The sequence below is a fragment of the Myotis myotis genome, unplaced genomic scaffold (genome assembly GCF_014108235.1).
Source record: "Myotis myotis isolate mMyoMyo1 unplaced genomic scaffold, mMyoMyo1.p scaffold_m19_p_3, whole genome shotgun sequence".
In the NCBI taxonomy this organism is placed as follows: domain Eukaryota; kingdom Metazoa; phylum Chordata; class Mammalia; order Chiroptera; family Vespertilionidae; genus Myotis; species Myotis myotis.
In genome coordinates, this window is record NW_023416335.1 from 165,749,786 (window position 1) to 165,772,333 (window position 22,548).

The following is a 22,548-nucleotide window of genomic DNA, read 5'->3' on the forward strand; positions in this document are numbered from 1 at the left end:
TGTATGTCTGTGGGGTCAGTTGTTACTTCACTTCTTTCATTTCTGATTTTGTTTATTTGGGTCCTCTCTCTTTGTTTCTTGGTGAGCCTGGCGAGAGGTTCATCAATCTTGTTTATCCTTTCAAAGAGCCAGCTCTTGGTTTTATTGATCTTTTGTTTTTCTTTTCTTTTTTTTTTCTTATTGTCTCTATGTCGTTTATTTCCTCTCTGATCTTTATTATTTCCTTCTTTCTGCTTACTCTGGGCTTTTCTTGTTGCTCTCTTTCTAATTCTTAAAGTGGTAGGGTTATATAATTTATTACCGTTTTTTCTTGTTTTTTGAAGTAGGCTTGTAGAGCTATGAATCTATGAATTTCCCTCTCAGGACTGCTTTCACTGTGTCCCATAGATTTTGGATTGTTGTGTTTTCTTTTTTTTAAAATATATTTTTTATTGATTAAGATATTACATATGTGTCCTTATCCCCACGTTACGCCCTACCACCACCCCCCCCCCCCCCCCCGCTCATGCCCTCACCCCCCCGTTGTCCGTGTCCATTGGTTAGGCCTATATGCTTGCATATAAGTCCTTTGGTTGATCTTTCCCCCTTACCCCCACCCTCCCCTACCTTCCCTCCAAGGCCCGACAGTCCAATCAATGCCTCTCCGTCTCTGGATCAGTCCTTGTTCATCAGTTTATGTTGTTCATTATATTCCATAAATGAGTGAGATCATGTGGTATTTATCTGCTCTCCAGTTCCATCCATGCTGTGGCAAATGGTAAGAGTTCCTTTTTTTCTTCCTCTTCTTAAAGAATACCTTTCAGCATTTCATATAATGCTGGTTTGGTGGTAATGAACTCCTTTAGCTTTTTCTTATCTGTGAAGCTCTTTATCTGATTTTCTATTCTGAATGATAGCTTTGCTGGATAAAGTAATCTTGGTTGTAGGTTCTTGGTATTCATCACTTTGAATATTTCTTGCCACTCTCTTCTGGCCTGCATGGTTTCTGTTGAGAAATCACCTGACAGTCGTATGGGTACTCCCTTGTAGGTAACTGACTTTCTTTCTCTTGCTGCTTTTAAGATTCTCTCTTTGTCTTTTGCTCTTGGCATTTTAATTATGATGTGTCTTGGTGTGGTCCTCTTTGGGTTCCTTTTGTTTGGGGTTCTCTGCACTTCCTGGACTTGTAAGTCTATTTCTTTCACCAGGTAGGGGAAGTTTTCTGTCATTATTTCTTCAAATAGGTTTTCAATATCTTGCCCTCTCCCTTCTTCTGGTATCCCTATAATTCTGATGTTGGTACGCTTGAAGTTGTCCCAGAGATTCCTTACACTATCTTCATATTTTTGGAATCTTTTTTCTTTTTTCTTTTTCGGTTGGGTATTTTTTGTTTCTTTGGATTTCAAATCTTTGACTTGATTCTTGGGATCCTCTTGTCTGCTGTTGGATCTCTGTATATTATTCTTTATTTCAGTCAGTGTATGCTTAATTTCTAGTTGGTCCTTTTTCATATCCTCGAGGGTCTCACTAGATTTCTTGAGGGTCTCACTAAATTTATCGGCAGTTTCCATAAAATTCTTGAAAAACCTTATAAACGTGGTTTTGAACTCTATATCCAGTCATTTGCTTTCCTCCATTTCTGTCATTTGTGACCTGTTTCTTTGTCTCCGCATTTTTTATGCTTCCCTGTGTTGGTAGAGTGGTTTTGTGTGCTAGGTGTCCTGTAGGGCCCAGTGACTCAGCCTCCCCAGTTACCTGAGGTGGACACTCTTGGTGCACCCCCTTGTGGGCTTTGTGCACAGTCTTGTTGTAGTTATGCCTTGATTGTTGTAGGATCACTGGGAGGAATTGACCTCCAGGCCAGTTGGCAGTGAGAATCGGCTGTGTCTGCAGTGGGAGAACTTCTGTGCTGAAGACACCCTTCTGGGGCAAGACTTGCTTCAGTGGGGCTTTGGTGCTCACTGAGTCTGCCCCCTGGATGTATCCCTTATGGATCTGAGGAGTTGTAATCCGGATGGTCCCCCTCTGACCACTGGGTACACTGGCTCTTGGAGGTTACCCAGCAGGAGCTATGAAGAGAACTGCAGATTCCCCTTCCTTTTTTGGAGTTTGGAGGTGCCCTGATGAGGCCCAGCTGTGAAGCAATGCAAACTGCTGTGGGGCCTTGGGCCTTCTCTTGGAAGTGCTGGGTCTGTGGTCCAGCTGCAATTTGTTAGGTAATTTTCAGGTTGCAAAGGGCCAGGGCATTCATATGCAAAAGCCTCTGCCTCAGCCTGGGTGGGGCGGGGTCTCAGGGAATCAAAGGGCAGAGCAAGGAACTATGGCGGATTCTCAGCCCTGCCCTAAGGGGCCGCGCGCGTCTCAGTGTCCCGACAATCCAATTGCTGCAAGCACCTCTGAGGGAAAGCTGCCCTTGAGTTCTGAGTTCTGCCCGCTGCCAGACAGTCCAGTTTCTCCCCCTATGAGTCCTGGGTCCGCAGAGACTTCCCGGAACCGGAGTTCAGAGCAGTCGGGAGCCTGTGACTCCCTCCCGATTCAAAAAAACAGCCGCGTCCTCAGGTACCAGCCCCTTTCCGCGCACTCTTGAGCCTCCGTACCTTTGCACTTTACTTCCGCAGCTCCTGACCCTCAATGTGCTTTTCTCCTTCCTTCTAGTTGTAGAATGTCCACTCCGCCAGCCCTCCTGTAAGTTCTGGATGATGTCCGTTTCGTCTGTTTATTGTGTTTTGAAGTTGTTGTAGGAGGCAGCAATTTCGGTGTTTCCCTATGCCGCCATCTTCGTTTCTCCCTGTTGTGTTTTCATTGTCATTTTTTTCCGGGATGCTTTTTATTTCTTCTTTGATCTCTTTGGTAACTAAATCATTGTTTAATAGCATGTTATTTAGCCTCCAAGTGTTTGATTTTTTTCTCATTGTTTTTATTGTAGTTGATTTCTAATTTTATGCCATCGTGATCTGAGAAGATGCTTGATATGATATCTATCTTCTTGAATTTGAAGAGACTTTGCCTGTGTCCCAGTATATGGTCTACCTTTAAAAATGTCCCATGTGCACTTGAGAAGAATGTATAATCTGTACCTTTGGGGTAAAATGTTCTGAAGATGTCAATTAATGCCATTTGATCTAGTGAGTCATTTAGGATTGCTGTTTCTTTGCTGATTTTTTGTTTAGAGTATTTATCCAGCAGTATCAACGGCATATTAAAGTCCCCTACTATGATTGTATTGCTGTCGATCTCTCCCTTGATATCTTCCAGAAGTCTTTTTATGTATTTGGGTGCTCCTGTATAGAGTACATATATGTTTACCAGAGTTATATCCTCTTGTTGAATTGCTCCATTTAGTATTATGAAGTGGCCCTCCTTATCTCTTTTATGGACTTCACTTTGAGGTCTATTTTGTCCAATATAAATATTGCTATTTTTTTATTTTCATTTGCCTGGAAATTTTTTTGCCATCCCTTCACTATCAGTCTGTGTGAGTCCTTTATTCTGAGGGGGGGTCTCTTGGAGACAGTAAATATATGGGTCATGTTTTCTTATCCATTCAGCTAGCCTATGTCTTTTGATTGGAGCATTTAATCCATTTACTTTTAAGGTTATTATTGATAGGTACTTTTTTTATTGCCAGCTTTATTCTTTATGCCTGTGTTCCTTCTTCCCTTTCTATTTATTCTTTTTACAGAAGTCCCTTTAGCATTTCTTGCATTGCTGGCTTGGTGGTAATAAACTTCCTTAGCCTTTTTTTTATCAGTGAAGCTCCTGATTTCACCTTCAATTTTGAATGATAGCCTTTCTGGGTATAGTATTCTTGGATTCAGTCCCTTGCTTTGCATCACTTTGTATATTTCATTCTTTTCCCTCTGGCCTGATGTGTTTCTGTTGAGAAATCAGTTGATAGCCTGATGGGAGATCCCTTGTAGGTAAATTTCTGTCTTTCTCTCTGGCAGCCTTTAAGATTCTTACCTTGGCCCTAGCTGGTTTGGCTCAGTGGATAGAGTGTCAGCCTGAGGACTAAAAGGTCCTGAGTTTGATTCTGGTCAAGGGCACATGTCTGGGTTGCAGGTTTGACCCCCAATGGGGGGCATGCAAGAGGCAGCAAATCAGTGATTCTCTCTCATCATTAATGTTTCTATCTCTCTCCCTCTCCTTCCCTCTCTGAAATCAATAAAAATATATATTTTTTAAAAAGATTCTTACTTTGTTGTTGATATTTACCAATTTAATTATGATGTGTCTTGGTGTTGGTCTTTTGGGTTCATCTTGTTTGGGACTCTGTGTGCTTCTTGGGCTTGTGTGACTTTTTTCTTCCCAACATCAGAGAAGTTTTCTGTCATTATTTCTTCAAACAGGTTTTCTATTTCTTGCTCCACTTCCTCACCTTCTGGCACTCCCATTATGTGGATATTGTTTCGTTTCATGTTGTCCCAAAGCTCCCTGAGGCTCTCCTCCTGCTTTTTAAGTTTTATTTTCAGTTGCTGCTTTGCTTGGATGTTTTTTCTACCTTGTCTTCTAACTCGCTGATGCAGTCCTTAGCTTCTTCTAGTCTACTGTTGAAACTTTCCATTGTGTTCTTTGCAGCTATGTCATTCTTCATTTCCTCTTGATTCTTCTTCATTTCCTCTTGATTCTTACACATGTTGCTGAATTTGTCTTCCAGTCTTTTCAGCATCCTTATAACCATTGCTCTGAATTCTTTCTCTGACAAATTGCTTGCCTCCATTTTGTTTATTTCCTTTTCTGGTGATTCCTCCTTTTCTTTCGTATGGGGTTGTTTCTTTGTCTCCCCATTTTTGTTGTTCCTTTGTGATTGTTTCTATGTATTAGATTAAACTGCTATGCCACCAAGATATTTTGAGTTTGTCTTATATAGTAGATGTTTTGTGGGACCCAATGGTGCAATATCTCAGGTCTTCTGGGCTGAGTATTCTAGGGATGCCCCCTACTTGGGATATTTGCATTTTCTTGGTGTAGTTGGGTCTTGAGTATTATTCTTCTGTTTGTGGATGAAGTCTCCTTTCAGGGTGTCTAGTTATGTGGATCACTCTCTACCATGTTGACTGAACAGCACAAAATACAACTCGACAAGACACAACACAGAGGGAAGAAAACACGAATGTACTCACTACACTGATAACCCCAATAAAAGTGACCACCAGAGAAAAGAGAATTAGGAGAGAGAAAAGAAAGCAAAAGTGATATTGAGAAAAGAAAAAAAGATAAGAGAGAAAAGAAAAAGAAGAATAAATATATGGGGAGAAAACACCACAAAGCAAACAAATAAACCAAAAATTGCAAACAACAAACACCCAGAAAAAGGGGAGGACAGAATCTGTAGAGGCAGAACTTATATACAGAAAGTAAGATTAAGGAATTGAATGAATAAAGGAAGGACCACAGTTCAGTATAGAGGAGGTAGAAAGAGAATGAGTGGATAAGAAGAAAAAATAAATAGATAGAAAGAACAAAAAAAAATTTTAATTTAGCTATTCATTTATTTTTGGAAAAGGAGAATAGAGGAGAGAGCAGATAGACTTGAGTTAATGAGTGAATCTAATTAAACAATTAGGAGAAGAAGAGAGCAAGAGAGGAAAGGAAAATAAAAACATAAAAAAACTGACTAGTGAAGAAAGAAAAAAGAGAGGGGTGCATGGACTTGGAGCAGGGGAGAGGAAATTAGATATATGAGTAAGCCAACAGAGACTACAATAATAATAACACATCAATAAAGCAGACAAAGAATATCAATTTTTAACAAGGGGTAAAAAGAAAGGAAAGAGAAAAACTAAAATGGGGACAGGAGAAGAGATGAAAAAGGGAGAAGTGAGGAAGAAAAATGGTGGGGAAAAATAGATAAAATAAAATAACAAAAAAGAATAAAAATAGGATGAAGAAAAATAATACAAAAAAATTCTAATAAAAAATAAAATAAAAAGTGAAGTGTCGCTCGCTTCAGCTGAGTTTTAATGCCCCGTGGGGGCTGGGTTAAGATCTCATTCTTCTGTCTGTCTGCCACTCAGTTTCCTGTTAGGTAGTCAGCACCGCGTTGAAGTTCCAAGCGATCCACCGCTCCTCTGTGTCTATCTCCACAGCCTTGGCTGCCAGCAGGCGGGACCATCTGCCCGCTTTGCCTGTCTGCCTGCTGTCAATCTTAATCAATCAAGCATCTGTTTCTGACAGGACTTTAGGTGGGGGTCGTGCTGCATTGCTTTCTGGGACTGAACGCTCTTTGGGGCTATTCAGAGTCTTTGTTTCCTTTGAAAAGCTCCTGGTGTAGGCTGGATGTGGCTGTATTAGCTGCCTTGAAGCTGCTGGGAGGGGCTGGCTCTTCAGGGGAAAATGCCTGCTTAGGTGTGGAGGGTCAGGAATGTCTCAGTGCCAGATTCCCGGTCACCTCTCCCTGTCCTGCTCTCCTCTACCACTTCTCTCCACACTCCACAAATCTGCACCTCTACTTGCACCACAGCCTTGGGTGAGGGTTTGTAATAGAAAGGTCTTATGAATTAGGTTTAGCGAATTAAAGCAAAGACAAAACAGAAGCAAAACAGCCACATGACTACGAGTTTCTCTCTCCCCTGCCCCCTTCCAGCACTGTGCAGCTTGGGCAGCTCTTCAGGCCGCCTTTCTGGGCGCAGCCTCTCATGGCTGTGGACTTAGATCTAGATTCCCCAGCTGCCAGCAGCCCTGTGGACTTCCTTTCCACAGTCGGATGTTACACCTGTCCCCAAGGGGCACGGACTTGGTGCAGTGTAACTTCTTTCTGACCCTCTCAGCCCAGTGGTCACACGTCTCTCTCCTGCCCAGATTCCCGATCCTACCATTCTCAGGCGTCCTCTGCCCTTTCTGGCTGCAAATTGTCTTGCTAGGTGTGTCTAATTTGCCAATTGATGTTATTCAATTTAGTTGCTCCTTCTATTTGCTCCAGAACAAGGCACAGGACATTTCTGCCTATTCGGCCGCTATTTTTCCTCCTCTTCTGTACCACCTCAAATAGTCTTAAAATAGTTAAAAGTTGACACCTTTAGTAGATATGTTGGGGGGGTAATTATATCTATATGTATGTATATTCATATCCTCATTCTTTCTAAAAGGTCATTTAGAACAGTGGTTCTCAACCTTCCTAATGCCGCGACCCTTTAATACAGTTCCTCATGTGGTGGTGACCGCCAACCATAAAATTATTTTCGTTGCTACTTCATAACTGTAATTTTGCTACTGTTATGAATCGTAATGTAAATATCTGATATGCAGGATGTATTTTCATTGTTATAAATTGAACATAATTAAAGCATAGTGATTAATCACAAAAACAATATGTAATTATATATGTGTTTTCCGATGGTCGTGAAAGGGTCGTTCGACCCCCAAAGGGATCGCGACCCACAGGTTGAGAACCACTGATTTAGAACATCGTCATAATATACATATATACATATGTATATACATATACAATGTGATTGAGAAATAGAAATAAATCAATCGTTTCAAGTAATGACAATAGTTGCAATTGTAGCAGCAGGCACATGATGGCTCCTAGATACTGATGTTCAGATTCAGTGCTGGAGCCAGAAAACAATTTCACATTGGCCAGCTCTGAATGGAAACTAAAATGGGGTACCATTTATTGTTTTGTGAATCTCCCTGCTACATAGGGAAGTCATCAGTTACTATCTAAGTTACCACAGTGCCAGCTAGATAATGGTGATTCACAAGGCTAAAACCCAGCACTTCCCAGTTTGTTTCTGCCCCAAGACCGCTGGCTCTGTGTTATTTTATGCCTCTCCCCACTCCAAATACCAGGGGGTGTTCCAATGCTTTTCCCCTAGAATTAATGGGAAAATTGTAAAGAAGAAAAAAAATCAAATGGCATTGAGACGCTTACTGCATTGTACATTTGGTTGTAGCAAAGGGAGTAAGGGGGGCTCTGGCAGTCAGGCAGGAGCGAGCTGCTGTCACCTGTGAGCTCAGCGTTGTGCGGGGCCTGGGATCTACCCTGAGCCTTTCCTTGGAACAGACAGCACATTCCGCTCAGTACAAGTTCCAACTTTCTCCTTCACTCTTCATGTTATTGTTTGCAAACTCCATGTGTTCCAGAGTCTTGTTTTATGTAAACAGCCATAGGAAAAAAATACCTCAGGGTGCCAACGGATACATGGCAGCACCCGGTTCTCATCTTAATTTAAGGGAGCAGTTCTCATTTAGGCAGGGCCCATCCTTCCCTGCCAAGTGGGGAGGGGATGAAAGGCCATCTGATGCTAAGGGTTGGTGATTCTAAGTGGTGGCTGGGATGGCATACAAGGGAAATGGTCCTAAAAAGAAAGTCACTCATTTAACCAGATTACCCCATGGCAGCCCCCTCCATTACGTCACCCAAACCCCTATTTTTCTCCCATGCCCTTGGCCCCTATCCCTTAACCTCGGCACATATACGCCTACACAAATAACACTACCAGTTCTTCAGTTTCTCTCCCCGAGGATGAGTTGAAGTCTTTCACTTTTCTTCCCTTTCGAGCCTCATTTCCAGAGTTCCTTTGTCTAGCCTTGCAGTCATGGCCAAAATGGCATGTACCTGAGCAGGTACTGGAGCTGTGCAGTTATGGATGCAAAACCCTGTAACTTGATCCTGACATGCTTGGGTTGGCCTCCCTCTCCTCAGCATGACTTGAGAAGTCACTCATCGGACTGTGTTCTAGTAGAAATGGAGCAGGCCTTGGAAAGAGCTCTTGGGGGTACACTGATGTGGATACAGAGGTGATGTGGAGCCTGGAAGAGGGCCAGAGCCCAGGTTCTGGAGCAGCAGTTCTCAACCGGTTTGTTGCAACCCCTTTGGGGGTCAAACGACCCTTTCACAGGGGTCGCCTAAATACATCCCGCATATCAGATATTTACATTACGATTCATAACAGTAGCAAAATTACAGTTATGAAGTAGCAACGAAAATAATTTTATGGTTGGGGGGTCACCACAACATGAGGAACTGTATTAAAGGGTCGCGGCATTAGGAAGGTTGAGAACCACTGTTCTGGGGTGGACCCAGGTGAGGCCAGCCCATCAGCTCTCCGGTTCTGCCGGTTTCTGTACTTAGGGGTTCTGTTTTCCCAAGAAGTGCAAGAACAGTGGCTATGTCCTTGGTGGCTTTGATCTTATTGCCTGTAGGCAGGGGTGGAGGGTGTGGGGAGGGCAGGATTAGACGTCTGTGTGGGTGAGTGGGTGGTGAGGGGAACAGGATGAGACTCTAATGTGGGCATGGGACCAAAGTAGGGTAGGACCGGATGGACTGTAGGGTATGAACAGTGCTGTGGTGTGGCCTGGGTCCTGCTCCTGACTCCCTGCTCCCCTCCCTCAGACTCCCAGTCTGCACCCCACCGATATCCCTCCCTCCGTGTTGCAAAAGAAATGCATGGAGGAAGTGGGGCCAGGAGCAGTTCTGGATCTGGGAATCAAGGACCACAGGTTTCACTGCCAAGAGAGGTGCATGAGAGACCAGGCCAAATCAGCTGGAGCCCGGCCTTGTGGGCCAAGAGCCTTCAACCTCACTGTCATTTCCATTCCCAGGGGCTCCTTCCTGAGTCTCAGACCTGAGGGACAAAGTGTTTCCGATGTCCTTCCCTTTGCGTTCACTTGTTCATCTATCCAAACAGCTGCTTTCTTACATAAACTGTGAGGGATTAAAGTTGACAAGAACACAATCTCTGTCCTCCCAGGATCAGAGTCTGATGGAAGAGATAGACATGTAAACAACTGCTGGGAGGAGATAAGAGCTCTAGAGAGGCCTGCTAGAGGGACCGTGGGAATACAGGTGGGAGGGGCTGGATTCTGCCTGGGGGGTGGGAAAGCCAGGATTGGGACATATTTCCAGAGCTCATCACAGGTGCCCAGAAGCGGCCACAGGTGCAAAAACTGATCAGGGTATAAACACTACACAGGCCCAGGGAGGAAGACAGAGACTGTGCTGGTGTCTGTCATAGCAGGAACAAGGTCTCTTAGGATTTCTCCACCTCTACCCTCACCCCCACCAGTTCCAGTTCTGGCTGTGAGCTGCACTTAGAAATGCCCTGTATTTTCAGGCCATGGGTAGTAATTCAAGGTCATTCTAGGTTTGCTTTCATAGAAGTCCAGATCACAATAGGCAGTGGTCCTCCCCAGCAATCTCTCTGGCCAAACACCCATGGGATGTTTGACCACTTCTGGACATTAATTTTTAGTGGGCCATTGAACAAAGGGTTATGTTCTAAGATAATCTCACAAAATTACTTGTAATAACAAAAATTAGAAGCAACTAAATGTCCCAAAATAAGTGGATAGGAGACTGATTAAATAACTTCTAGTATGTTGATATAACATTATCCAACCCTCTATGAACTGAGCTAAAGAAATTTTAGTGATGTAAAAAGTGGGACACAGGCCTAACTGGTGTGGCTCAGTTGGTTGAGCATGTCCCATGCGTCAGGAGGTCACAGGTTTGATTCCCAGTCAGGGCACGTGCCCAAGTTGCGAGCTCAATCCCCAGTAGGGGGCATGCAAGAGGCAGCTAATCAATGTTTCTCTCTTGTTGATGTTTATATTTCTCTATCGCCTTCTCTCTGACATTAATAAAAACATTTTGAAAAAAAGGAGTGGGACAGAATTACTATGAACTTGAGTATGTTAAAAAGATATTTGCATAGAAAAAAAGGTAAGAAAATATACCAAAATGTTCATTGTGGTTATGAATAGTTTTATTTGTTTTTATATTTTTTCTGTATTTTCTAAAGATGTAATGATGAACATGTATTAGCTATATAATGAATTAAAACCCAAATGAGGGTGTTTCTATTTTTTTAAATGTGGATTGAGCATCTAGAGAAAAGTGACAAGGATGGTGAGATGTCTAGATGCCCTGCCATTAGGGCTGTCTATTCTGGACAAGATGCAAGGGGTGCATGGTAGCTTTCTTTAAAAGGTTAAAGGGATGCCCATAGCTAATGGGAAGGTCTGGTTCTGTGTTCCTTGAGAAAACAGAAGTACAAGCAATGTGTCACCATGTGAGTTATAGATCAACAGAATAAAGACTCTTAATGAAGAGCTAATAGATTTGTGGCTGAATCTAGAGGCCATGAGCTCCTTGGCTCAAGAATCCTGGGGAGGCTGTGTGGGAACCATGTGTCAGGAATGCTGAAGAAGACACTGGACCACATAGCCTCTAAGAGAGGTCTTCCAACTCTACCACTCTGTGGTTTTTTTCAATGTAGACTCTTTGCTAGTCACCCTAATCATCTTTTTATGAACCAAAGTATAGCCACAGAGAGGATGACAGCCTATCTACAGGATATCCAGGCAGAAATATACAGTCAGGAAGAGAGGGCAGGAAAAACCAGAAGCAAGTTGATCTGCAGGCTCTGCTTTTTTATTGTCATTGTTCAGACAAGCCCAGCTCATGATGCAGAATAGTGGAACGAGACATTGGACTTTTGATCCATTAGCCCATATTTGTTGACTTTCTCTTGTGCTCAGGGCTAAGTGATCAGTGTGTGGGTAATTAAGAGGTGATGCTGGCCTTCAAGTAGCTTACAGTTAAGGTCCAGATCAGGCATATAAAAAACAAAGCCAAAGGGAGAAAGACAAAATAGGAGTGCAAGCAATGTGTAGGGGGTTGTAAGGGAATGGCTCCAATTCTATTGAAGAGAATCAGAGGGTGGGGGACTCCAAGGGAGACCTCATCAGATTTAGGATCAGAAGGACCAGATGGGGGAAAAGAAGAAGGGCATTTTTGGCTGCAGCCGTCACATGCTCAGAGGTATGGTGGTGTGAGAACACAGCATCGGAACATGGAGTGGTCCACAGTTGTTCAAATGGAGGGTTGGTGGGGTTTGCAATGGGAAATGGGCTGGAAAGACAGGTTGGAGCTAATTTATAGAGTACAAGCTTGATCCTGGGTATTTGATAATCAGTGAGGATTTCTAAGCACAGGAGTGCAATACTTCCCTGTAGCAGCAGTAAGAAAGATGAATGAGAGACACAAGAGTTTTGACTCCAGAATTCTAGTAGGAGGCAACTAAAAAAGATGATGGAGCTATAACCGTCATCTGGGAGTGGGAATGAAGTCAAGGGTTCCAGAGATGTCCTAGAGACAGAGTTGGCTGACCTTACTACTAGGAAGGACTGAAGGACAGGAGGAGGGGGGTGGGGGGGAAGCATGGGAGCTGTTGAAGATGATTCTGGCCATACATTTGTAGACCACATATTCATGTCATAACCCTGGGAGCTTCCTCCGACTCTATCCTCCTGTCCCTAAAATACCTCTGGTTGATTAGAACTGGGAGATCCTGGCAAGTCACTGGGTTTTCCTCTTTTTTAGTAGCTGAGCTACTTCATTTCTTATCTTGACATACAGTCTTGAGTTGTGTCCCTCAAGAAACAGTCTTGTTCTTTCCAACTAGGCTTTAAGCTCCTCAATGGAGGATCCAGGGCACATACTGGTTACCTGGCAAGTATAGACCTGTCAAAACACTACACTGATTTGCATGACTTGCAGATCTAACCTTCACCTCTGCCCTCCCTGGCAGAGATCTGACCGCTGAGGACCAGATTGTGCTGCTGAAGTCAAGTGCCATCGAAGTCATCATGTTACGCTCCAATCAGTCCTTCACCATGGACGACATGTCCTGGACCTGTGGGGCTGAGGACTACAAGTACCGCATCAGTGATGTGGCCAAAGGTGTGTCTTGGCTCTGTCTTCACCCTCTCTCAGCTCCCAGAGTCTGGCTCCACCCATTCTGGGATCATGGGCCCTATTCAGGCAGCAACAGGGAGAGAAAGGCAAGGGTCAGGCCTGGTCAGGGTTGGAGGTGGGGTGGGGTGCAATGGGTTTCTCCTCAGTTCGGCCCACAGCATCTGACCATTCTCTCTCATAGCTGGACACAGCCTGGACCTGATTGAGCCACTTATCAAGTTCCAGGTTGGTTTAAAGAAACTGAACTTGCATGAGGAAGAGCATGTCCTGCTCATGGCCATCTGCATTGTCTCCCCAGGTATGAGGCCTAGTAGTGAGGAACTCAGGGACCTGGGACATGGGGAATAGGGAAAATGAAGTCCTGATGAGAACCACTATGGCAGTCTTAAGAGAGAAGTGAGCAAATTTTAGACAGACAGACCAGGAAACAACCACTTTGCTGCGTTTGCAAAGCTCATATTGTTTCTGTACACTGAGGGCCCCCACTGTCCTTGGCCTTACCTAGTGAGGCGGTTAGTGATTCATAGGTGGGATTCTTGGGAGCCAGGTAGATGGGGTTTCTCAGACCACAGAGAGTCCTGGATAGTCCCAATATGCAGGGTTTGCTCTTGTGTGAATAACACTGAACTTCCTTGACACTTGAGCTCTCCTAGGGGTCAGGGTAAAAAAACAAAACCAAACCTGGGAACCAATGTATGGTTCTGCCTAGACAGTATACCTGACTAATTTTGGAGGCAGTGTGCTGTGATCCATGAACTCTTCTACCTGTTTGGGATGGGAAGAGGGAGAGAGGCTGAGGAGGAGGTTATTGTGGTCCTAAGGATGTTATATTTGGTGATGAGGCCCAAAGTGGTGCAGCCCTGTCTCAGCTACTCAGGGAACAAGTGACTTCTACCCAGGGATACTTTCCTAGGCTGGGGAACCAAGGAATGGATATGGGCTCCCCTCCCCTTTCCAGCCAGCATTCACTCATTCATTCATACATACACTCAGCAATGATTTATTGAGCACCTACCAGGTACTAAGTACTATGCTGGGCTTAGGGATTCAGCAGCAAACACGATTTCTCTCCCATGAAGTGTAAGAGGAGACATGAAACAAATACTATTTAACAACTAATTTCAAATGTAATGAGAGTTTTAAAAAAATAAAGAGGTGTGAGATACTACAGATGGGTATAATAAAAGGAGGGAACCTGATGTAGTCTGGAGCATGGAGGTAGGGAGTTATCAGGAATGGCTTTCTTGAAAGTCTTTTAAACTGTTATGTGAAGGATCAGTAAAAGTCAGGCAAAGATAAAGAGTTGAGTTCCAGGCAGAGGGAACATAAATGTGTATCTGAAGGCCAAAGACTCTGATGGAAAGACTAAAGATAGAGGGACAGGGCCAGATGGGCCCATAAAATTACCTGCAGCTTGATCCTAAATGCAATAGGAAGTGGTTGAGAGGCTTTAAGGGCTGTGATGTCACAGGTCAGTAGTCATACAGGGGTGACTTAGGAGAATGCTGAAGTTGGGGGTCTGTCTATGTGGACCAAGGGGTGGTGGGGAGATTGAATAGTAAGGACCCAGCTCAGAGCTCCTGTACCTCCTCCTCCTGCCTCCCTGTGCCTACAGACCGTCCCGGAGTACAGGATGCTGCACTGATCGAGGCCATCCAGGACCGCCTGTCCAACACACTGCAGACCTATATCCGCTGCCGCCACCCACCCCCAGGCAGCCACCTGCTCTATGCCAAGATGATTCAGAAGCTGGCTGACCTGCGTAGCCTCAATGAGGAGCACTCCAAGCAGTACCGCTGCCTCTCCTTCCAGCCCGAGTGCAGCATGAAGCTCACACCTCTTGTGCTGGAGGTGTTTGGCAATGAGATCTCCTGACTACAGCACCCTGTGGTGGTGCCTGGGTGGGGCTGCTCCTCTAGGGCTGGGTGACCGGGCCGGGGGATGGCTGCTGCCCAACAGCCCTTCCCACCCACTCTCCAGTATAGCCCCTCTTCCCCTACCTTTTCTCCCTGCCCAACCTAACACCAGGTCCCCGATATCTACAGGCCACAGGCTGACCCCAGTCCCTGAAGACCTCAGTTATGAGGAGTTGCTGTTTATTTGACAGAGAGACTCAAGTCGGGGCAGAGGGCAAAGGCTGAAGGCAGGACCTCACCTGGGAATGTCCCCACCATTCCAGAAGTGGCTGCTGGCTGGTGCCCAGGGTTAGGAAAGGAAAAACAGGTGGGCAGGAAAAACACACCTATTCCTCAGGGACAGATACCCATACCTCCCCCCCGATTCAGGTCCACATGTCCAGAGCCTACTGGGGATCTCCCTCCCCTGCACCACCATGAAAAGGAACTGGCCACAACCCCCACTTTATCCCCACCTCACCCTGCCACCAGTCTGTGCTGCTCTGTCTCAGGGCAGCATGCCATGATGGGGCCTTCTCCCTCTGTCTTCCCATCCCTGGCCTGTCTAGGATACTCACTGCCAAGAATGACCAAAAACTGGGTGACTTAGGTCACAACTTCCCTTCACCCATCCCTGTTGGCCAAAGTGCACTTGCCTTTCCCTCAGAGCCCACTTTCATCCCATCCCCGTGGTAACGTTCTCCTTGGAAGTAGCTATGGTGAGGGAGCTTTCTCCCTATGGCTGGGCCACTGGCCCAAAACCCACCTGCTGGGAGAGCCAAGGAAGGAAGAAAGAAGGGCCCAGGTGGTGGGACACAGGCAAACCCTGCCTTACAGAAGAGTAGTGGGTGGTGACCACAACTGTCCCCTGACTCCTCAGTCTGGATCTAAGAGGTTAGCTGAGGCAGGAGCTCTCCTTGCAACAATCCACGTGGCAGGACTGAGTTGTCCCCAGGTTGCAGGGAAGCACCAGGCACCGTCCTCATCCTCCCTGCCAGTGCCTTACCTCCCACCCCAGAGAGAGACCTGCTGCAAGCTCCCGGGCCCTCCGACTGTGGCCACGGGTGCTGGTGGGACCTCATCCTAGGATGGCCAAGGATGACCCAAAGATCCCCCCACTCTCCCAACCACCCCATAGTCTAGAGAAGCAGTGCTCTGCTTACCAGTGGGAGCCACGTCTTTTCCACCTGGTGTGTGGGATGGAGGTGAAGGCCCTCCAGACCCCAACAGCCTAAGTCACACTCTCCCTGCCCACCTAGCTGTAGTTCTAAGGTGGCCATTCCCTCAGGAGACCCAGGAGCTGTGCTCTGAGACCTCAGGATGTGGGTGCAGGGAGAATAGGCTGGCCTCTGTGCCTAGTCGGAGAGCATTTAGGGGTGGAGTTTTGTGGGGCTGGTTCCCCTTATTCTCGCTCCACCACCCCAAAGTCATAAGGAGCCTGGCGGGCAGGGTGGGGGTGGGGTACATAACTTCAGACTCCGTGCTCTTCGTAGCCAGCCCAGCCCAGGAGATGGCAACTCGAGGTCCGTTTACTCTGGGGTGGGGTTCCTCAGTGTAGGTATGTGGGACCAACATAAAGGGTTCTCCCAGGAGTCCCCGAGGGTCCTTCAGATAGTCTCTTGAGTTTGGTGGACACAGCCATATTCGAGGTCTCAATACGGAGGAGTTCATGTCAGTAGGCTACCCTTCCTCCTGCATCTGTGTCCTCTGAAAATGCCGGGAGCAACCCGACTTACCACAGCCAGAGCTGTCAGTGCCCACCTGGCCCAGCGTGTCCTCAGGTGGGAAACACCTGGCAGCCACAGTCCTCATTGCAGAATAGCATCCTCATGGCCGAATCTTGTGTTTATTAGATGTGAGTTGTTTTTGGAATCCGTCTCCACTTCGCACTACACTCTAATATAGCGGGTAGTAGGCACCACTGATTAAGAGGTATTTATGGGGGGAGAACTTATATTGTGAAAATTCTATACAGTAATTATTGTTGTTATTGTTGTTGTTTTATAACTTTGGGGGAGACCCTTATTATTTGATTTTTAGCTGCAAAACACATTGGTCCAGCTTGCTATTCAGTGGGAGGAAAAGTTTGAAAATCGCTAACATCATTCAGCCTCCTTATTAGAGAAAACTGCCGCTTAGAGGAGGGCGTGACCCACCCCAACTCATATAACTAGTTAGAAGTAGCGCCAGGACCGGACCCTGACTTTGGACTTAAGGTCCAGTGCTCTTTTCACTACACCACGCTTGAGCTCAGACCCCGTTGCTCATTCCCCCAGTGGCCAACCCAGTCCTTTGGGGGAAGTGCTGGAGTTTAGACAGAGCAAGTCTAGATCCCAACCCCCTGCCTCCCTTCCCGGGGTTGTCACCCCACTGACCCATCAGGAGTGTGAGGGACACCTCAGCCTGTGTCTCAATGTGAATCAGAACCCCCACCCCCAGGGTGGCCCTGACCAGATGGGGTCTCTGCCTCAACCCTTATAATGCTGTTGCCTTATCAATAAAGTGCATTTGTCTTTGTGATGCCTCCGCCTTCCCAGCTCTCCCCCTGGTCCTGCTTCCTCTAGGTCCCGACTGGACATGGAGAATGCCAGCTCCTAAGCCCTGGGCCCACAACAACCCACCCCACTCCCAAAGGGAAGTCTGGGAGCTGGGATGGAAGAAAAAAAAGGAAAAGTGGGGTTTCATGGGGCTGAATTGGAAGGAAATGTGATGATCATCTGTTTTGCTTTAGAATGAGAGAAGGTGAAGGCAGATGTTCATAAATCGAATACTTTTAAAATATATTATTGGAAACTCTAGAAAGTGTGTGCCCCAAAATGCCAACTAAACAAGATTCCGGGAGAGAGCTCCTTCTGCTGCCTCACTGGGAATAAGTGGGAGAATCCAAGTGAGGAGAACAGAGAAGATTGGGGTGTACGACAGACTTGGTGAAAGCTGGGCATGAAGCGGCAAAAGCAGGCTTTATTTAGTTAGTTAATCCTCACCCGAGGATATTTTCCCATTGGTTTTTAGAGAGAGTGGGGGAGAGAGGGAACGACAGAGAGAAACATCGATGTGAGAGAAACTCATCAACTGGTTGCGTCCTGTACAAGCCCTGACCAGAGTCCCAGGCCGGGGAGAAGCCTGCAACCAGGGTTCGTGCCCTTAGCCAGAATGGAACCCGGGACCCTTCAGTCCACAGGTAGGTGCTCTATCCACTGAGCTAAACCGGCTAGGGCCAAAAGCAGGCTTTAAAGAAAGCCTCCTGAGTTATTTCCAAAGAGAAAAACAAAACAAAAAACGTTTGCCAGAAATAACCCAATGAAGAAAGGCTTGCTTATGGTAATAAAAATGACTCATACTACTTACTTCATGGCAAATGCTGCTGTAAATAAATACTTTATGCCACCAACTTGCTTTGTCCTTATCAGGACCCCAGGGGAGATGGACTGCCATCACCCCCATTTGACAGAGGGGATAACTTGCCCAAAGCCACGTTGGTGGAGAGGTGGGATTTGAACCCTTGGCAGCTAGCTCTGGAAGCCCTTAATGAGCTGCTACACTCTGCTGCTTCTACTGAGCTGAGTGACCTGACAAGTCACAGTCTTGCCAGCTCTCTGCTAAAGAGCATGTGAGGGAGGTTCCCATTCCTAAAGGAGGCCCTAAGATGGGAGAATTGGAGGGGCCGGATCAACTGGTGTTCGACTCTCAGGAAACATTCAATGGGGTCCCATCAATTATGGCCCTTAACTGAGAAACTCAAGAATGAAAGCCAAGCAACTGTTGACAAAAATGTTTTGTGTTTGAAATGGCTGCTGTGCCAGTGATGGAGAGTTGCAGGGACCAAGAGACGCCAATGCGCCCAGCTCTGTTCCCCAAGGACGTGGGGTTTATGATAAAGGGCAACATCACCTAACACAGCAAGCAAAAATAGCCCCCACTTCCCCAAACCACACGGTCATCTGCACGTGGGGAAGTCATGTCCAGCCAGAGTAAGTATTTTGGATAAGTTGGCCGGGAACCTGCAGGTGTGATTTACTTTACTTTTTCAGAAGTATCTTCAGAGATTTCAAGCCAAATGTGTCACTGGGGGTGGGGTGGGAGTAGAAGAACTGAGGATAGGGCTTGAGGGCCATTTGTCATGAAAAAAATGAAAGAACTTAGAAACAGCTGCTTAAGTGTGCATGTCTCTGGCTGGTGAAGTGTGAAGATGAAGTTCTTAGAAACGGTTAGGAGAACCTATTTGGTGTCTTATAGATGATCTAGAACAGCGGTTCTCAACCTGTGGGTCGCGACTCCTTTGGGGGTTGAACGACCCTTTCACAGGGGTCGCCTAAGACCATCGGAAAAACACATATATAAACAGTGGTTCTCAACCTTCCTAATGCCTCGACCCTTTAATACAGTTCCTCATGTTATGGTGACCCCCAACCATAAAATTATTTTCGTTGCTACTTCATAACTGTAATTTTGCTACTGCTATGAATCGTAATGTAAATATCTGATATGCAGGATGTATTTTCATTGTTACAAATTGAACATAATTAAAGCATAGTGATTAATCACAAAACAATATGTAATTATATATGTGTTTTCCGATGGTCTTAGGTGACCCCGTGAAAAGATCGTTCAACCCCCAAAGGGGTCGCGACCCACAGGTTGGCGACCCACAGGTTGAGAACCGCTGATCTAGAAGAACACGAACTCTCCAAGCCTGTGTGTTACAATAAACGCCAGGTAAACTAAGAGAAATGCACCCAGAAAACCTCAAAGTTGGGATAAAAGGATTTTAAGTTTTCACACTCCATTTTTGATTCTACATGTGTGCTATTCAACGAAGTAGCCACCGGTGACTTTTTCAATTAATTAAAACTAAATTAAAGCAAACATGTAGCTCTTCCACTGCACTAGCCCCATTTCCATTACTCAGTGGCCCCAGGGCTACTGGAAATGACAATGCAGACACAGAGCAGTTCTGTCATCGCAGAACATCCTGCTGGACAGCACGGGTCCGCACAACACCTTTTTACCTGGTACTAACCGTGGATGACACGCCCTGGCGACCTGTTGGGCAGGTAGTCACTAAACTGTTCAACATCTATAGAAGATAGAGAGGGACTACCCTCCCTTTACATCAAGCAATGCTGCTACTGGATGCTATGAACAGGGCCCTCAGAAAAGACATAAAGGAAAAGCAATTCACGGGCCGTGGGTTTGACAGGTTTAGAGCTTCATGTGGCAGAGATAGGTCAGTGGTATGCTGGGAAATACCGATTCTGTAGTCGGAGGGCATCAAACAGGGCCTGCCAGGAGGGGCCAGAGCCGTCTGTTCAGTGTCTCTAGCTTCTGCTGGGACTCCTTGGAGGCTGTCTGTGTAGTGTGAGGCCTCTCTGCCAGCCCTCGGCTAAGCAGACAGAGCAGCTACGGGGATGCCTGCCAACACCCTTTCAGACGTTAGCACTCATGTGGGCAAGAAGTCTGTGAGGCTCCTGAAGGAGTCGGTGTGCCAAGTGACCAAGAGGCACAGTGGGGTGTGGAGCAGAAGCGGATGGGGGGGGCGGATTCAGGAGGAGGGGGGTCCTGCTCCAGACAGCTGCTCTGAATCTCTATTCAGACATGTCATATAGGACAGCGGTCGCCAACCTTTCGGACCTCACAGACCACCAGTGGTCCGTGGACCACCGGTTGGCTACATCTGATTTGTGATACATGAGGAAGTGCAAGTTGGGCTCTGGGGAAGCTGACTGAAATGTAGGTGGAAGGGCGGGGAGTTTACTGGGGAGAGGTCGCTGGGTCACCAGCTTTGATGGCAGGGAGGGAAGTAGGATCGATCAGGTAGAGGGAGAAGTTGGTCTCACAGGGGTCTCAACCAACCCTCCTGGGGAACTCTGAAATGGGATGGCACTTGCCAGGTTTTTATATTCCTTCATCGGCTAGTCACTGGATGTTGGCTGTTCCCACAAAGAGTGTCACCTTCATGTGACCTTGAGCTAGGTGGCTCTTTTCAGCCAAGGGCAGGTAGGACTGAAAGCTGTTCCTTCACATTTTGTACTATCAGGTGGGTCCCTTCAGAATGGGCTGCTCTGCCTTGGGGAGGGGCTGGAAGGCTTCCAGGCCTTCCTAGGGCTCTAGGTAGTGGGACATTACAAGTCCCAGACACTCCCTCTAGAGGAGGATGTCACCAGCTTCTCCCCAGCTCTGGACTATCTGTTCTTTTCCTAAATCATCTTGAGCTTTACCACTAGGTGGTGCGTCTGCTCTACATGGACAGGTCTGAGCTGTGGGCTTGGCTTCTCTCTTCCCTCCACTCTCCTCTCTCCCCGACTCCTGTCCTTTCTCTATTTCTGTGAAGCTGAGTCCCTTGGGGCACTTGTTGTGTTCATCTCTCCTCACACCAGCGACCAAGCAGAACACTTAGGGACCTGCTCTCTGGCTTTCCAGGACACCTCTCGAGTCACAGCCAGGGAAGATTCTGACACTCACACCTTAGCCAATGGCCCTCTAAGGCTGAGCTCTGGGCTGGGACCTCTGAGCACCTTTCATGGAAGCCCCAGGTTCCCTCTGAGGTCCAGCCTAGTTGTTTCCAAGCACAAGCACAGCACTGCACTCAGTGCTGGGGATACAGCGATAAGACAGTCACTGCCCCGGGAAAAGGCACAATCCCGTGGGAGAAAACAGACCTATAAACAGACCATAACCAAGCAGTACAAGCAGAAGCCACAAAGTATAACATTTAACAATATAATCTGTTGGGTCCCTGTCCTGGGTCTGCCACCTGTTACCTGTATGACCTTGGACAAGTTACTTAATGTTTTTGAGCCTCAGAACCTTCATCTATACAACAGTAATAATAATAGTACTTACTTCCAGGTTTGTTGTTGTGTTGTAACTGTGTAAAACATTTATCACACCACCTGGGCGTAGTCATGAATCACAAATGCTGGCCAGCATCATTATTACGTTGCAGAGTGGAGGGATGGTCAAATCAATTTTTAACAGATGTTGACCCTGCTCTCATCCCCTGACCATGGATGCTTGCTGTGCTTTCTGGACTGGCCCCAGGTGATCTCTTAGGCCTGGGAAGCTATAGGCTCCTCCTGCAGGCTCCAGGAGTATCTACTTCAGGGGGAAGGCATCATTATGCCATCTGGCCACCAGGGGGCAGCTATGCAACTTAATAAGCCAAATGGGTCCCAACTGAAACAGCCTGCTTAGAGAGAAAAGTGTGGGAAAGAGATGGGAAAGTAGGCACATAAACTGAAACACATGGGACTCTAGCTAATATGGTCCCCAACTTCCTTCAATTATGGTCTTTCTTTGCCAGCTTTGCTTCCCCAATGACTACCACCACCCAACTTCATTGCACACATAACCAACCCATAATTATTGTTGGTATTCTCTGGTAAGAAGTGGCTCATACCCAGAGAAGGGGAATCAAAATGAGCTTCAAGAATCAGGTTTACTCTATGTATTTGTTTTGTTATTGCTTCTCATTTTTACCCAAGCACTTCCCAGGTTCTAGCTCCTTTGGTGAGATAAAGCCTACTATGATCAGGTCTGTCTGCTTCTCCAAGTTCACGTGTCACTGTCCAGATGTTGGAACTCAAGCCCCTAACACCTCCAACCACTTGCTGGTCTCCAACCATGTGCCTTGGCAGCCTGCCTCCAGGAACCAGCAGTTCTCAAGAGAAAAATAAGCACTGCAAAGAGCTTTTGTTTCTGTGGGTTATATCCATCAATATTTACCATGTTAGAAATTTAAATTAAGAAATTTGAAAAACATATTTTAAAATAACACTAATGAATCCTATATAATAAAAGGCTAATATGCAAATCAACCGAACAGCAGAACGACCATTTGCTATGATGTGCACTGACCACCAGGAGGCAGACACTCAAAGCAGGAGCTGCCCCATGGTGGTCAGTGCACTCCCACAGGGGGAGTGCCGCTCAGCCAGAAGCCAGGATCACGGCTGGTGAGCATAG

At 46.3% G+C, this 22,548-nt stretch overlaps 1 protein-coding gene across 1 annotated transcript in view; it reads left to right on the forward strand.

Annotated features, from left to right (window-relative positions):
- VDR (vitamin D receptor) overlaps window positions 1–17,103 on the forward strand; it is a 67,906-nt gene extending 50,803 nt beyond the window's left edge. The window contains exons 8-10 of the mRNA XM_036298307.1: window positions 12,522–12,673; window positions 12,870–12,986; window positions 14,304–17,103. Coding sequence (XP_036154200.1) covers window positions 12,522–12,673; window positions 12,870–12,986; window positions 14,304–14,563 — 529 coding nt within the window. The 3' untranslated portion in view covers window positions 14,564–17,103. The remainder of the gene's footprint in view (window positions 1–12,521; window positions 12,674–12,869; window positions 12,987–14,303) is intronic.
- Window positions 17,104–22,548: the final 5,445 nt, after the last annotated feature.